The 15,499-nt window shown below is 36.7% G+C and overlaps 1 protein-coding gene across 1 annotated transcript; it reads right to left on the bottom strand.

Annotated features, from left to right (window-relative positions):
* Positions 1–2,064: 2,064 nt before the first annotated feature.
* Positions 2,065–12,126, bottom strand: LOC111287658 (E3 ubiquitin protein ligase RIE1-like). Its single transcript, XM_022878333.2, has 5 exons — positions 11,223–12,126; positions 3,735–3,854; positions 3,355–3,487; positions 3,101–3,259; positions 2,065–2,570 (listed from the first exon to the last, which is right to left on the bottom strand). The coding sequence occupies exons 1-5, from the start codon at positions 11,732–11,734 to the stop codon at positions 2,409–2,411; spliced, it is 1,086 nt and encodes a 361-aa protein (XP_022734068.1). The 5' UTR covers positions 11,735–12,126; the 3' UTR covers positions 2,065–2,408.
* Between the last annotated feature and the right edge of the window lie 3,373 nt (positions 12,127–15,499).

The following is a 15,499-nucleotide window of genomic DNA, read 5'->3' on the forward strand; positions in this document are numbered from 1 at the left end:
GATTATTTGGAAATAACTTCCTCCCTTACAAAACATTAATGTTTTACTTGACGGGAAGGATAAAAAAAAAAAACAAAAATAAAAAACTTATTAATCTAATTATTAAACTTCAAAAAAAAAAAGTTTATAAATTTTAACTATTAAATTAACAAAATTTTCATTCCATCTTTTTTTCAATTTGTTATACAAAGTTTTTTCATCCTTTATAAATTTGATGGTTAAGTTTTCGTAGAATTTGACCCTCAATTTCGTTGATCATTTCATTTCAAAATTTGTCATTTTGTTTACACTTTAAATTTGAGATCAAGTGATAACCATTCAATCTTTGATCTTTCCCTATCATCCCAGCTCCATCTCTTTTACAATGTCTTTAGATTGAAGGGAGAGGAAAAAAAGTAAAGTAAAAGAAACAAATTTTTTTTTATTTTGTTTGAATAAATATTTAATTTTTTTAAAAAAAGTGAAAACTAAATAATTTTTGATTTTTTTTGTAAACTTAATTTTTTTTAAAGATTATTATGTCCATTTTTTTATTGATACTAAAATCTTAATAAAAAAAATATAAGTATATCACAATCATCGTATAATTTTTTAAAGTCATTTTTTTTCAAGTAAATTTCATATATATCTTTCAATATAAAAAATTTTTATAACTTTTTGATGATTTGATTTTGATGAATGATTAAATATAAATAGATATTTTTTTTGAGTTTATAAGATGTCGGATTAACTTAAAATTTATCAATACATATTTGTAAAATAACATCTTGTTTCATTTGATTAAAAACCATTGATATATCAAAAATTGTAAAATCAAACAAGATAATAAACATATTATGATCTAAAAATACCTTAAAATAACAGATAATAAAATGTTATAATTGAAAAAAATTATTATAATGAATTTTTTTTTTTCACTCTTTATCCAAACAATGATTATTATAATTCTTTTCATTTTTTTTATTAATTTTAATTATCCAAATAAAAATTACATTAATCATTTTCTTTCTTTTAAAAAACTTTTTTTTTCCTTTTTATATTAATATTTATTCAATCATAACATTACTGACTCGCTTGTCCACCTCCATCTCCGTTTCCTTTCTCGTGCTCAGTGTTTGAAAGCTGAGACGGAGCACCCTTATTCAAACAAGAAACAGCAACCGCCTTGTAACATTTCTTGCCTTTTCTTCTCCAATTAACTAAAATGTGTTCTGCACTTCTACAATTTTTTACCCAATGAAGCTTCTTTCATTTCACATGCCTATCTACTATTTCTGTTGAATCACAAAAGCACACCTTATTTCTTTATCACGCTATCTCCATTTCCATCTCCTGTCATTGTTCTGAAAGTTGAACAGAGCATCTTTGCCTCAAACAAGCAAGAAAACATTGATTCAAATCTCTCTCTCTCTCTTCCCCATTTCGTCATCCTCTATCATCCCATCTCCTTTCTTTTCTCTCTCTTTCATATCCCATCTCCATTTTCTCGCTTGTGATCAGTGTGTGAAAGTTCAAACAGAGCATCTTTGCCTCATGCAAACAAACTGACTAAGAACTTTTCAGTACTGTTGAATTAAATGTTTAATTTACCCAAAAAAAAAAAAAACTTAGCCAAGAAAACAACGAGCATGGGAGGAATATAATGGCGTTGTCAAGGAGCAAAGATAATGCCATGAGAGTAGAGCTTCATAGTTACTGTCCCAAACTAACGCAGAACTAATGGTTTTTTTTCTTTTCTTTTCGCATATTTAAAGAAACAACAAGTCTGAAAACCTATCAAAGAGAGATAGGGGAAGTGCGAATTTAAAATCATTGGGGTGAATTTTAAACATGTTATGAACAATTAGCACCAAAAACTACTGTGTAATTGAAATAAGTCAATGCATAAAAGAAACAGCAGATAGTAAATAAGGAAAAAAAAAAAAAAACCAAGTAAACCAAAAGGTTTGAATCTTAACGGGTGTTGCTGCTCTTCATGATTTAGTTTCTTCTGTACATAAATGCTATTTCAATTTTAACAACCATGCAATGCATACAGAGCAATTCTCATAGGCATTGCCGAAATAGCAAAATTCATTGTCAAATATTCATTTTCAATTATATTTAAATAATAATAATAAAGAAAGGCTTGTAGGTGGCATCTCAAATATATAATAAACCATTAATTTTTCATTCTACCAAGAATGAAGCAAACATTTGAAGCATAAAAATCATTTCCATTTTTTCATGAAGAGTGTGTGGAAGAACCCAGGCAGGGGCAAGAGGGAATCAACTCAATTAAGCCAGTTATACGAGAAAAAAGAAGCTAAGAATATGAGTTTTGCTGCCCTTCATGATTTAGTTTCTTCTGTACATAAGCAGAAAGTGTTGACAACTGAATCCGGCAACCGAGGCTTGAAACCTTTCTTTCATACCTGTTCATTTCCCTTCAAAATATTGTACTTGCAGAGGGGGCATGTTGCATTCATCTTAAGCCATTTCACAATGCATGTTGAATGAAAATGGTGGTTACAAGCGAGAGCATGGAGGTCCACACCATCTTCATAAGAGCTTAGGCATATACAACATTCCTACAAAAAACGAAAATAAAAAAGGAGAACAATGGCAAAGCAATCACGCCATCCAAATTCATAACATTTATTGGTTGTTCCGATTCAAATAAATTTTTGAAAATCCATAATACTATACATTAACCAAAATAAACAAACCGTTATCACCCTTACATAAGCTAAAACATTGGAAACAAATAAAATAGATATATATGAGAAGAAATCCACTTACATTAGTATAAGTCTTATACTTTTCTTGACCCTTGGATTAAAATAGCTAAAATTAAAAATATTATTTTAATTCAAATTAGTCATGGATTTAATTTCGATCTAATAATCAAAAAAGTGTAAGACTTATATTTGTGTAAGTAGAGCCCTATTCTCTCTTTCTCTCTCTCTCTCTCTCTCTCTCTCTCTCTCTCTCTCTATATATATATATATATATATATATATATATATATATATATATAAAACAGTGCAAGAAAGGAACGTGATGGATCAGCATCATTGTCAAAAAATTATAGTAATTCCAAGATAAAGTTGTAACTTACAGCATCCTCAGGTAAGAGTATGCGCTCATTTGCCAAATATTGACCGCTTGTTTCTATGGGAACCATTTTTCCTGCCCCCACACTAGGCTTCTCACCATTGTTTATAATCTGAAATCTATATTTTGGAAGGATACTAAGATCTGCTTCTGATGCACCTTCCTAATCAATAACACAAGAAATGAAAATGCTATTTAGCTATTACCACTTTGTTTAAGATTTTTCAGTCAGTATAACCAATAAGTGCTTTTTAATACCTGCCCTGCAACAGCATAAAGAATTGCAATGATGCACGGCAAGCAGCAGCAGAGAGCAATGCCAATCAAACATGCCAAAATAACACAAAAGATTGCAAAGAACACATCAAATGCCAGAAAAACCACAGCCAACCTGCAGATGTCACAAGTTAGAGATTGTGATTGTATTTCAAGGAGACAGTACCATAGATTAATTGTATTAGCACGTGACGATAACTACTGTGCAATTTTTCAATAACTTGGCAACTAAAGGTAGAAACTCTTATACACATTTCTGACACCATCAGGGAGGAAGTCCAAATATTTTATTAACAAGCAAGCATGTCACCTAAACTGACAAATAAATTGCTTGTAAAATAACAGGTTGGTTAAAGACATACCAGTATAAACGTGGAGCATTTTGCAGAAGGATATCACCACCAGAAACTACCCAATAGAAGCCTACTATCCACCAAACAAATGATGCCATGGTATTCACTGATTCACATCGTTTAGTTACACTGTCCATTCAAAATCAAATCAGTATGAGAATAATAATTAAATCATCCTAAATTACAGTTTCTAAAACAGAATATAAATGCAAACATAGATGGAAAATACAAGAAAGAGGTCCACTCAAATGATAGAATGGTAACAACTTAGCAGCTTGGTCAATTAAACAAAATAAATAACTATCTATAATAAAATTTAATGCTAGTAGAAAAGTTGGTAGATGAGTTAGGAGACATAAACTAAGTTTGTAAAATTACAAAATAAATAATAATAAAAGAAAGTCTGGACTTGGCTCTCACATCTTTTCAAACTAACTTAAGTTATTTATTTGAGTTAAATTTCCTTTTACTTTTTAAATTTTTTTCTGTATCAAAATTTATGAAATGATAAAAATAATTTATTCATTTTTTCACTCACATAGTGTGTCATGAGCCAACCTTGTATAGGGCCATAACTGGGGCTTAAGTTGTCATGAGCTACCCATGTATAGGGCCATGACCGGATAGATCTCTTGTGCTAGGAAAAGTGTCCCCATTTCAAACATTGTAATGATTAGTGGTAGTATAGCCCTAAAATCTCTAAGGCTCTTTAGGGGGTGAGCGGGCAGCGTACTGTTGGGTTGTCTCACCGGTCGCGATATGGGCCTAAGCCATCTGCCAAGGGCTGCCCCCCTGGCCCTGGCGATGGTGGGAAGTCCCGATGTATTATCCTCGATTATAATAAAATTCACCTCTGATTCGAATGTCCCGAATGTTGCCTTGATGTGTTTTTTTCTTTTTGTCGATGTGAATGTGCCTTCTTGTGTGTGCTTGAGATTAATCTCGATATGAATGTGTCTTATTGCGTACGCTTGGGACTAACTGTGGCTTATGGTTATTTGTTCAGATATCGAACTATTGAGGGCTGAATTAGGTAGGAACGTCCATTCGAGTGCCGCACGATCTATTGCTTGTTGAGAGAAAGCCTAGTCTGTGACACGTGGTATCAGAGCACGGTTAAAAAGTGCTAGAAAATGGAGGAGATGGCCACAAGTGGTGGACCCAATTATCAACAGAGACTTGAGGAACTTGAGGCCGCGGTGGTCGCAGTGAAAACTCACATGGTGACTAAAGATCGATTGAGGGAGATCGAGACAACCCAGTAGGAGTTGTCCGATACTCTCCACAACGTGAGCGATGAGGCTAGAGATGCCTTGAATGTTCTCCAAAAGGAGTTTGAGGAGCTCAAAGCACAAGTGAGCATCATAAAAATGACTGTGGCCAGATCGAGTTCGAGCTCGACGAAAAGGGGAAAAAGGGCCAAGGTGCCAGAGCCTCGATGCTATAAGGGGGCAAAAGATGCCAAGGAGCTTAAAAACTTCCTGTTTGACATGGAGCAGTACTTCCGAGCTGTACACACGGATTCAGAGGAAGACGAGGTAGCAATGGCGTCGATGTACCTCACAAGGGATGCTAAACTATGGGGGCGCTCCAAGTTTGTCAATGACGAGTGTCCGATTAAGGCTTGAACGGACCTGAAACAAGAACTGAAAAATCAGTTCTTCCCTGAGAATGTGGAGTATATGGCCCGAAGGAAACTTCGAGAATTGGTGCAAACAGGAACAGTGCAAGAGTTTGTTAGGAGTTTTTCTACCCTGATACTGAATATTCAAAACATGTCCGAAAAGGACAAGATGTTTTATTTCCTTGAGGGCCTCAAGCCTTGGGCCAGGACAGAACTACAAAGACAAAGTGTAAGACGTGGCCACGGCCATGGCTGCAGCTGAACGTCTCCATGATTATAATGATGGCTCCTCAAAACGAAAAAATCGTCCATCAGTTGGCAATAACTTCAATTTTGGGAGTGGGGGAAAGATGACTAGATTGGACCGGCCCTTCAGTGGGGGATCAAACAGGAGGTCCTTTGGTCGAGATAGCACCCAACCCAAGACAAACAATGCAGTGATTTTCAAGCTTAGGCAACCACTAGCTTGCTTCCTATGCAAGGGGCCGCATCGGATGCCTAGGCCCGTATCGTGACCGATGAGACAGCCCAACAGTACGCTGCCCGCTCACCCCCTTAAAGAGCCTTAGAGCTATGCTACCACTAACCATTACAATGTTTGAAATGGGAACACTTTTCCTAACACAAGAAATCTACCCGGTCATGGCCCTATACATGGGTGGCTCATGGCCCTATACGAGGTTGGCTCATGACATCCTCCCCACCTATTCTATAGACGTCCTCGTCGACTTGCTGGCTTGAAATTCTTCAATCTTACTCTTGAATCTCCGGAGGTCGTGTTCCCTTTCCCAGCTGGTTTCTTCTAGTCGTAATCCCTCCCACTTCACTAAGTATTCACGAACTAGTCTTCGAGATACCTTGGTTTCCCTGTCGGCTAAGATCTCTTCGACTCGACGCTTTGAGGGTGGCTTCATGGTGATGACGGCTCTGGTTGGCTCCATTCGGCTAGCATCTGTAGGATCTGTATCGAAAGGTTTCAGGTTGCTCGCATGAAATACTGGGTGCACCTTCATCCACTTTGGTGGGTCGATTTTGTATGAAGCATTCCCCACCTTGGAAAAGATCTTCACTGGACCCTCATATTTGCGCACTAATCTGCAATCTCTGTTTCTCAAGAACCTGGTTTGTTCAAAGACTAGTCGAATGAGAACCAAATCACCAACTTGGAATTGTTGCGCCCTGCGACCTTTGTCCGCCCATTTCTTCATTCGCTTCGATGCTTTCTCTAGATAGGCTTGTGCAATCTCAGTGTTTTGTTTCCAGTCCTTGCCGAGGTTGAAGGCTTTCGGATTCTTCCCTCCATATTGCTCCAAGGAAGTATGGGGTAGCCTTGGTAATTGTCCGGTAACCACCTCAAACGGGCTCTTGTTAGTGGAAGAACTTTTGTTGGAATTAAAGCAAAGCTGAGCAACGTCCAATAACGAAGGCCAGTTCTTCTGATTGGCTTGAACAAAGTGCCTTAAGTATTCCTATAGTAATCCATTGAACCGTTCCGTTTGACCGTCGGTTTGAGGGTGGTAGCTTGAAGAGATGTTAAGTTAGAACCCCAATATCTTGAAAAGTTCTCTCCAGAAGGATCCCGTGAATCTCGGATCTCTATCGCTTACAATGTTTTGAGGGAGGCCCCAGTATTTGACCACATGTTTAAAGAGTAGTCAAGCTATGTCTTTCGCAATACAATCTTATGAGTGGGGATGAATGTGGCGTACTTAAAGAAACGGTCAATCACCACCAAAATAGCTCCAAGATCACCAACCTTGGGAAGGCCTGAAATGAAATCGAGAGAAATGCTTTCCCACGGTCTAGCGGGCACCGGTAGTGGTTTAAGCATGCCTGCAGGTTTCTTCTTTTCAACTTTGTCTTGTTGGCAAACGAGGCAAGTCTTTGTATAGTCCATCACGTCTTGTCGCATGTGAGGCCAATAGTATCCCTGTTTCAATAAAGCCAAAGTGCGTTGCCAACCCGGATGTCCGGCCCATGGTGTGTCATGACATTCCATCGTCAGCATCTGTCTCAGACCTCCTGCTCTTGACACAAACAATCGGAGCCCCTTGGTCCACAAGAGCTTATTTTCTTGCCAGAAGTACTTAGACTTCCCTTCTTCAACTAGCTTCAGGATGGCATTGGCCTGCGGGTCTCCCTAAATGATCTTCAATTAACTTGCGAATGTCTGTCGTGACTCTGCTAGCTGCCATTAGGGCAATTCTTCTAAAGGCTGCTAACCATGTTCGTCTGCTCAATGCATCGGCCACTTGATTGGTCTTTCCAACGGTGTGCTCAAAACAAAAGTCGAACTCCGCTAAAAATTCTTGCCATCTAGCTTGTTTCGCTGTAAGCCTTGGTTGGGTGAGGAAATGGCTAATAACCGCATTGTCTGTCTTCACGACAAAGTGTGAACCCAACAAAGGCTTACAGCGAAACAAGCTAGATGACAAGAATTTTTTGCGGAGTTCGACTTTTGTTTTGAGCACACCACTAGAAAGACTGGAAAGACCAATCAAGTGGCCGATGCATTGAGCAGACGAACAGGGTTAGCAGCCCTTAGAAGAATTGCCCTAATGGCAGCTAGCAGAGTCACGACAGACATTCGCAAGTTAATTGAAGATCATTTAGGGAAGGACCCGCAGGCCAGTGCCATCTTGAAGCTAGTTGAAAAAGGGAAGTCTAAGCACTTCTGGCAAGAAAATGAGGTCTTGTGGACCAAGGGGCCCCGATTGTTTGTGCCAAGAGCAGGAGGTCTGAGACAAATGCTGACGATGGAATGTCATGACACACCATGGGCCGGACATCCGGGCTGGCAACGCACTTTGGCTTTATTGAAACAGGGATACTATTGGCCTCACATGCAACAAAACGTGACGGACTATACAAAGACTTGCCTCATTTGCCAACAAGACAAAGTTGAAAAAAAGAAACCTACAGGCATGCTTGAACCACTACCGATGCCGCTAGACCGTGGGAAAGCATTTCTCTCGATTTTATTTCGGGCCTTCCCAAGGTCGGTGATCTTGGAGCTATTTTGGTGGTGATTGACCGTTTCTCTAAGTACGCCACATTCATCCCCACTCACAAGTATTGTACTGCGGAAGACACAATTCGACTACTGTTTAAACATGTGGTCAAATACTGGGACCTCCCTTAAAACATTGTAAGCGATAGAGATCCGAGATTCACGAGGTCCTTCTGGAGAGAACTTTTCAAGATATTGGGGTTCCAACTTAACATCTCCTCAAGCTACCACCCTCAAACCGACGGTCAAATGGAACGGTTCAATGGATTACTAGAGGAATATTTAAGGCACCTTGTTCAAGCCAATCAAAAGAACTGGCCTTCGTTATTGGACGTTGCTCAGCTTTGCTTTAATTCCAACAAAAGCTCTTCCACTAACAAGAGCCCGTTTGAGGTGGTTACCGAACAATTATCAACGCTACCCCATACTTCCTTGGAGCAATATGGAGGGAAGAATCCGAGAGCCTTCAACCTCGGCAATGAGTGGAAACAAAACACTGAGATTGCACAAGCCTACCTGGAGAAAGCATCGAAGCGAATGAAGAAATGGGCAGACAAAGGTCGCAGGGCGCAACAATTCCAAGTTGGTGATTTGGTTCTTGTTCGACTAGTCCCTGAACAAACTAGGTTCTTGAGAAAGAGAGATCGCAAATTAGTGCGAAAATATGAGGGTCCAATGAAGATCCTTTCCAAGGTGGGGAATGCTTCATATAAAATCGACCCACCAAAGTGGATGAAAGTGCACCCAATATTTCATGTGAGCAACCTAAAACCTTTCCATGCAGATCCTACAGATGCTAATCGAAGGGAGCCAACCAAAGTCGCCATCACCATGAAGCCACCCTCAGAGCGTCGAGTCGAAGAGATCTTAGCCGATAGGGAAACCAAGGTATCTCGAAGACTAGTTCATGAATACTTAGTGAAATGGGAGGGATTAGGACTAGAAGAAACCAGTTGGGAAAAGGAACACGACCTTCGGAGATTCAAGAGGAAGATTGAAGAATTTCAAGCCAGCAAGTCGACGAGGACGTCGATAGAATAGGTGGGGAGGATGTCATTAGCCAACCTTATATAGGGCCATGAGCGGGGCTTAGGTTATCATCCATGTATAGGGCCATGACCGGGTAGATCTCTTGTGGTAGGAAAAGTGTCCCCATTTCAAACATTGTAATGGTTAGTGGTAGCATAGCTCTAAAATCTCTAACGCTCTTTAGGGGGGTGAGTGAGCAGCGTACTGTTGGGCTGTCTCACCGGTCGCGATACGGGCCTAGGCCATCCACCAAGGGCTGCCCCCTGACCCTAGTGATGGTGGGAAGTCCCGATGTATTATCCTCGATTATAATAAAATTCACCTCCGATTCGAATGTCCCGAATGTTGTCTTGATGTGTTTTTTTCCTTTTGTCGATGTGAATGTGCCTTCTTGTGTGTGCTTGAGATTGATCTTGATATGAATGTGTCTTATTACGTACGCTTGGGACTAACTGTGGCTTATGGTTATTTGTTTAGATATCGAACTATTGAGGGCTGACTTGGGTGGGAGCGTCCATTCAAGTGGCGCACAGTCTATTGCTTGTTGAGAGAAAGCCTAGTCCGGGACACAGTGCATGTGCATAGGGCTAGTGTAGTAGATAAAAATCCATTATACTAAAAAGAAGAATCTCCAGCAATGTACACTGTTCTAAAATGTGAGAAAAGCGAATGAAACTCAAACTTTTCCACCAATATCATCTCTGAGGCTTAATCTGGTTACCTCCCATCCATATAGCAGATGCAGTAAGAGATACACATGCTATGCTTGTGGACTTCCATTATTGTATATCCAAGCTACCCCTGTTGCATTCATGTCTGATCCCTTAAGCCACTGTATCTCCAGCATAGAACCAGTATAACCATTCTATATCCACTGTTCATGGTCAAAAATTAATTTGGGTATGTTCAAATGGAAATTCTCCATAATTTAACCAACTAGGCTCTAAGCATGATTATTGTCAGCATTAAGAAAATCACAATTAAAAGCTTCCCAAGTGCAGTTTTATTGTATACAAAGACAGACATTCAGCTTCTCTTTATCCATCTTAGGTCATTGACTTCCATCAATGTTTTTAAATGCTTAATAATCAGCCATTCAATCATTAATTCAGATGAACATCCCACGTCACCTTCTCAAGCTTGTCCACAACAAAAGAAAAAAAGAGTCATAATTCTATTTAAAATGTTCTACCATTATCCAGAGCTCAATGCTAATTCTTCCAATGGTTATTGGCACTTACGCTTCCCATTCTATGGCTCTGGTTCTTGTATTCCAATCATGGGAGTATTCAAAATGCCCAATGTAGCCAAATTTGCCCAGCCTAGAAACATTCCCCAAGTTTTCAAAATTCCACTCATCTTGAAAGCAAAACTAAAAGGATAATGACACTTCAACCAATTACATTTCCACAAACCATCACAAAGTGATGTAACTGGCATAAATGACAGCACCAAAACAAAACCTTGCAATTCCTTGAGAATTAAGCAGAGACTCAATCGTTAGACACCCAGACGACCAATATCATGCTCAAACCCTTATCTAATTCATCTAAGAAAACCAATAAATCCCAAATTGGATTAAAACCATCATCCAGTTTAGCACCAAAAAAGCAAGTTTCATCAAAATTCTAAGTTAAAAAAATAACAATTCGTGCTCCAATACAAATTCAATCCAAAAATAAGCTTCAGTCCTCATTCAAATTCAACTAAAAAACTAAAGAACCACTCAAAAATCTAAAATTAAACACACAAAAAAATTCCCAGATTAAAATTTTAGCTTAAAAACACAAAACCTGCATCAAAGTTTAAGTCAAACCATAATAAAAGAACTGACCTTGATTGATTTGAACCAAAAGGACTCCTTTGAATTCCAACTTCTTCATCTTCACTATCATTAACGTCTCCAGTATCGGCATCTCCTCTCTCCTCATCTCTAGCAGATGTTCTTCTAGCGTTCCTCCTCCTATACTCCAACCACACCAAAACAACATGCAACAAGCACTGCAAAGCATACCCACAAATCCACAGTCTAATAGGAGCATTAGGCTTCTCATCCACCGTACAGATCAACATCACCACCGACACCGCCACGAACGCCGTATTCCACAGCATGTCGAGCGCCACCACCGGCTTCGAGTATCCCCAGTCCGCCCGCCGCTCCTCCAACTCCCGTGCCGCCGTCTCCCTCACCAGCATAGACGCGCCACGCCGCCTCGTGGCCCGCCCCAATAAAAGCGCCAGCGTGGCAGGGCGAGCAGCAGAGGCATCGGGCTGGCGCCGGCGGAGGAGCGGCGAGTGGGAATCAGACACTGCCGCAGTCGTTTCGGATGAAGGTGTGGAAGACATTGGGGAATTTTATTATGGGGTTTTTAAATTCTCAAAGAGGGTTTAAAAAGAGAAAATGGGCATAATTGAACTATTATTACCAAAAAAAAATTCCTCTTTAATTCAAAAAAATATATTTTTAAAGGGAAAATTATGGAAAATTATTTTTTCAATTGGAATTACGAAGAATAATGTAGAAAAAAGAAAGTAAAGCTGCATAAAGTTGAAGAAGTTCGGAGTTGCTTCTTAGCTTATATTTTAAATTAAAATTATTTTTATTATGATTTAATATTTGGGCAATCGATTTAGGTCAACAGGCCTAGCTGCGGTTCTAATTGTAATATATTTTATATAATTTACTCATTCAAATATTCATGGCCTTACTCTGTTTAAATTATATATGCCATTAATCACGAGAGTTGCGTTGAAGATTTTATGGGATATTTTAATAAGAATAAGTGGATTTCAGAAAATATTTTACCATAAAAATTTTTATATTTTTTTTATAATTTTTTCAGCATAAGAAGATGCACCCAAAATAATTTTTTTAGCAAAGATTAATGATGAAGCCATTAGGGCTGAAAAAAAAATTTTGAAAAAATAAAAAATTAATTTAAAATTATAATATTCTGATTTTTTTTTAATTTTTAATGGATCAAACTTTCAGCTATACAGAGAAAGCAAACTCAATCCCTCAAAAGCCTTTAAAAAAAAAAAAAAAAAGGTAATTCAAACCAACATAATCAGATTGCCATGTTGTATTTTTCCACCTGGAAATTTCGTCTAACAGTTTATTACTCGGTATCAGACAATTACCTAAGCTTTGAAGTTTGTTTGAACGTTGCGCATCGTGTATGGCAAGAATGGTTGGTAGCAGAAATTAAAGCCCGAAATGAAAGCATATTTATGAATTTACATGCACAACAAGGAATCATAACTTCGTGGGGTTGAGTTCAGTTTCAAAGTATGGACTCTTAACCCTTTTCCTCCACTAACATATACCATCCTCGTTCAAATTTTCTTAGTATATAAGAGATTTAGATTTGAAAATTAAAAAAAATTACAATTATTAAATTTTAAATTTAAATTTCATATATTGAACGTTATTTTTTTAAAATAATTATATAAATTAATTAAATTATATTTTAAAATTTTTTTTATCTAAATTTTTTCATTCGCTTCGATAACCATAATTTTTAACGAAGACCTCAAAGCCACACATATTCTAACCTTTGATATGCAACTAGGGAAATGCCGAAGAGGTAGATTATATGTTGCTTAAATGATTCCTGACAGTCGGCGTACAAAATCAGCATGTAGTGAATGGCCGCCGTGTCATGTTCAAAATTGCAAAGTCAATTGAATGGTTTAAAGCAACTGTGAAAAAGAAAATTTTAATGTTGGTGATATCAAAACCATCACAACCCAAGGTACAATCTTATACTACCTACTGGTGTAGTAGTAAGGCTAACAACAATAAACTTCAAAACAGAAATGTTTTACCAATGCCATGTGTAAATGAAGATTTCACCGACCACACAGCTAGTTAGAAGAAAATTTTTAAGTATCTCAATCTCTATCCAATTTCCTCGGCTCTTCAGAAGAGAGGTCTGCAGGTGACATGCATACTTCGAGGCCACAACTTTTGCTTTCATATCACACGTAAAATTTACCATCCAGTCAGAAGTGATGCAACATTAGCTTTGTTGATGGTAATTTCGGGTGTTTTAACTGAAAAGAACCGGAGAAAGGTTAAAGGTGAAGTAACTTGAACTTGTAGTCAGAAAGTACGATAAGAGGACGCAGATGTTGATTTTTTAGGAGACATTCTAATCCTTAACTCAGTGAAATACTTACGGTTTAAGGAGGAAGAAAAAAAAATGAGGTATGTGGAGAAAACTGCAATAAAAGGAATGTTTAGGTCTTAAAATCTTACATACCTGATCTTGTTTCTAATCTTATATATAAGATGAAGGATAGTGATTTGATTAAGACAGTTAACATATAATGATAAGTCTACGTGAAATTTGATAAGAATTCACGTGGATGATTATAAATTATATTTAATGATCTCAGATAAAAATGAACCACATTTAATAATCTCAGATAAGTTTAAAACTAAATTTACAATTATAAAATGATGCTTTGATAAGATGCAAGTGAAGATGTTAAGCAAATCTTTCCTTAACAAGGATGAGTTAATTCTTAAAGAGAGATGACGTGACAATTAGAAGTGCGTTGATTAGATGCGTAAAAAAAAGTTTAAAAAATTGATCATATTGATTGAATAAATAAACATAAACACAATTGATTATTTCTTCAAAACTTGCTATAAAAGGCCAGCTATATCAAACTTGATCCCTTGAACACACATCTTGCCCAAATACTTCAGGGCATCACTTACGTTCCTCTTTTTGAAATGCCCATCAATGATCCAAGTATAAACAATAGAATAAGGCATGATTTTTTTCATTCACTATTCTCAAAAACAAGCACTCAACCCTTTCCAACATTCCTTTTTTTGCAAAAACCATCAATGAGTACAGTTTAGGTAACAAATTCAGTGCAAGCTTAGTCCGTTTCATTTCCCTATACAATTCAAAGGTGGCCTCAAAATCTCTAACCACACAAACACCCACCAATCAAACAAGTAAACACAAAGGAATTTAACAACACCCTATCTTTCTTTCATATCCCAAGACACCTTACAGCATGTAAAGTAATAAAATATTTTAAAATTTATTAATTAAATGTACATATTACAAATATAATAAAATTTATTTATATTCTATTTGTTTATAACATCTAAGTGTAAATAAAGAGAATATTTAAAAAATAATTTATGAATATGTTGGATATTTATTTATTTATTAAACTTTAAAAATGATTTCGAATAATATTATAAATTTTTTTAATTAAATAAATAGATTACGAATATAATAAAATTTATTTATATTCTATTTATTTAAACCTGTATTCACTTCACAAAACGTATCTCCACCGATTGTAGTTAACCACGTTTGGCAAATAGCATTTCCAAATCAAACCCACATAAACAAAAACCTTTATTCCACCCAATCTTACAAAACCCATTAAACAACACTAAAGCAACCAAATCAGGCTTACATTTATCCACCCTAATTTCATCCAAAGCCAAACAAGCCTTAACAACATCACTACATTTAAAATACCCATCATTCAAAAAATTATAACTTGCAATATCCCACACAAAGACATCAAATTTACAAGCTTTTGAGCATAATCAGAATGTCCTTATAACTTACATAAAAAGGTCATGCTTGAATTGAAAGAAGAATGGTGTGCCACAGTGGGAAGCTTTGAAGGTTTTTTTTTTTTTTAATTCTATTCCATATTAATTTTTTATTAAAAACTCAATAAAACATCAATTTTATATACAAAATATTGAAAATCAAGATTTTTTTTTACTTATAGAATGAAGTGAAATTGGAACATTAAAAATAAAATTGAAATACCAAAATCTTGAAAGAAATTATTTACTTATCTTTTATTAAATGCAATTTTATTTTTTTTATTTTATAATATTATTATATTAAATACCAATAAAATAAGAACCAAGCAAAATCCAAAAAAAAAATTTCATGATTTCATCAATACCCATTTATATGCATATTAATTGATGTCAGAAAAATCACAACTAGTAATACTTTTCTCAGCCTAACATTTTTAATCAAAGTTGTTAGTTGATCATTTTCACTTGTGGGTCTCAATTTCTCTCAATCCCTTTGCAAATAATTTCTTTTTTAC

The sequence above is a fragment of the Durio zibethinus genome, chromosome 4 (genome assembly GCF_047325235.1).
Source record: "Durio zibethinus cultivar Kanyao isolate XHJ-2024 chromosome 4, ASM4732523v1, whole genome shotgun sequence".
NCBI classification, from domain to species: domain Eukaryota; kingdom Viridiplantae; phylum Streptophyta; class Magnoliopsida; order Malvales; family Malvaceae; genus Durio; species Durio zibethinus.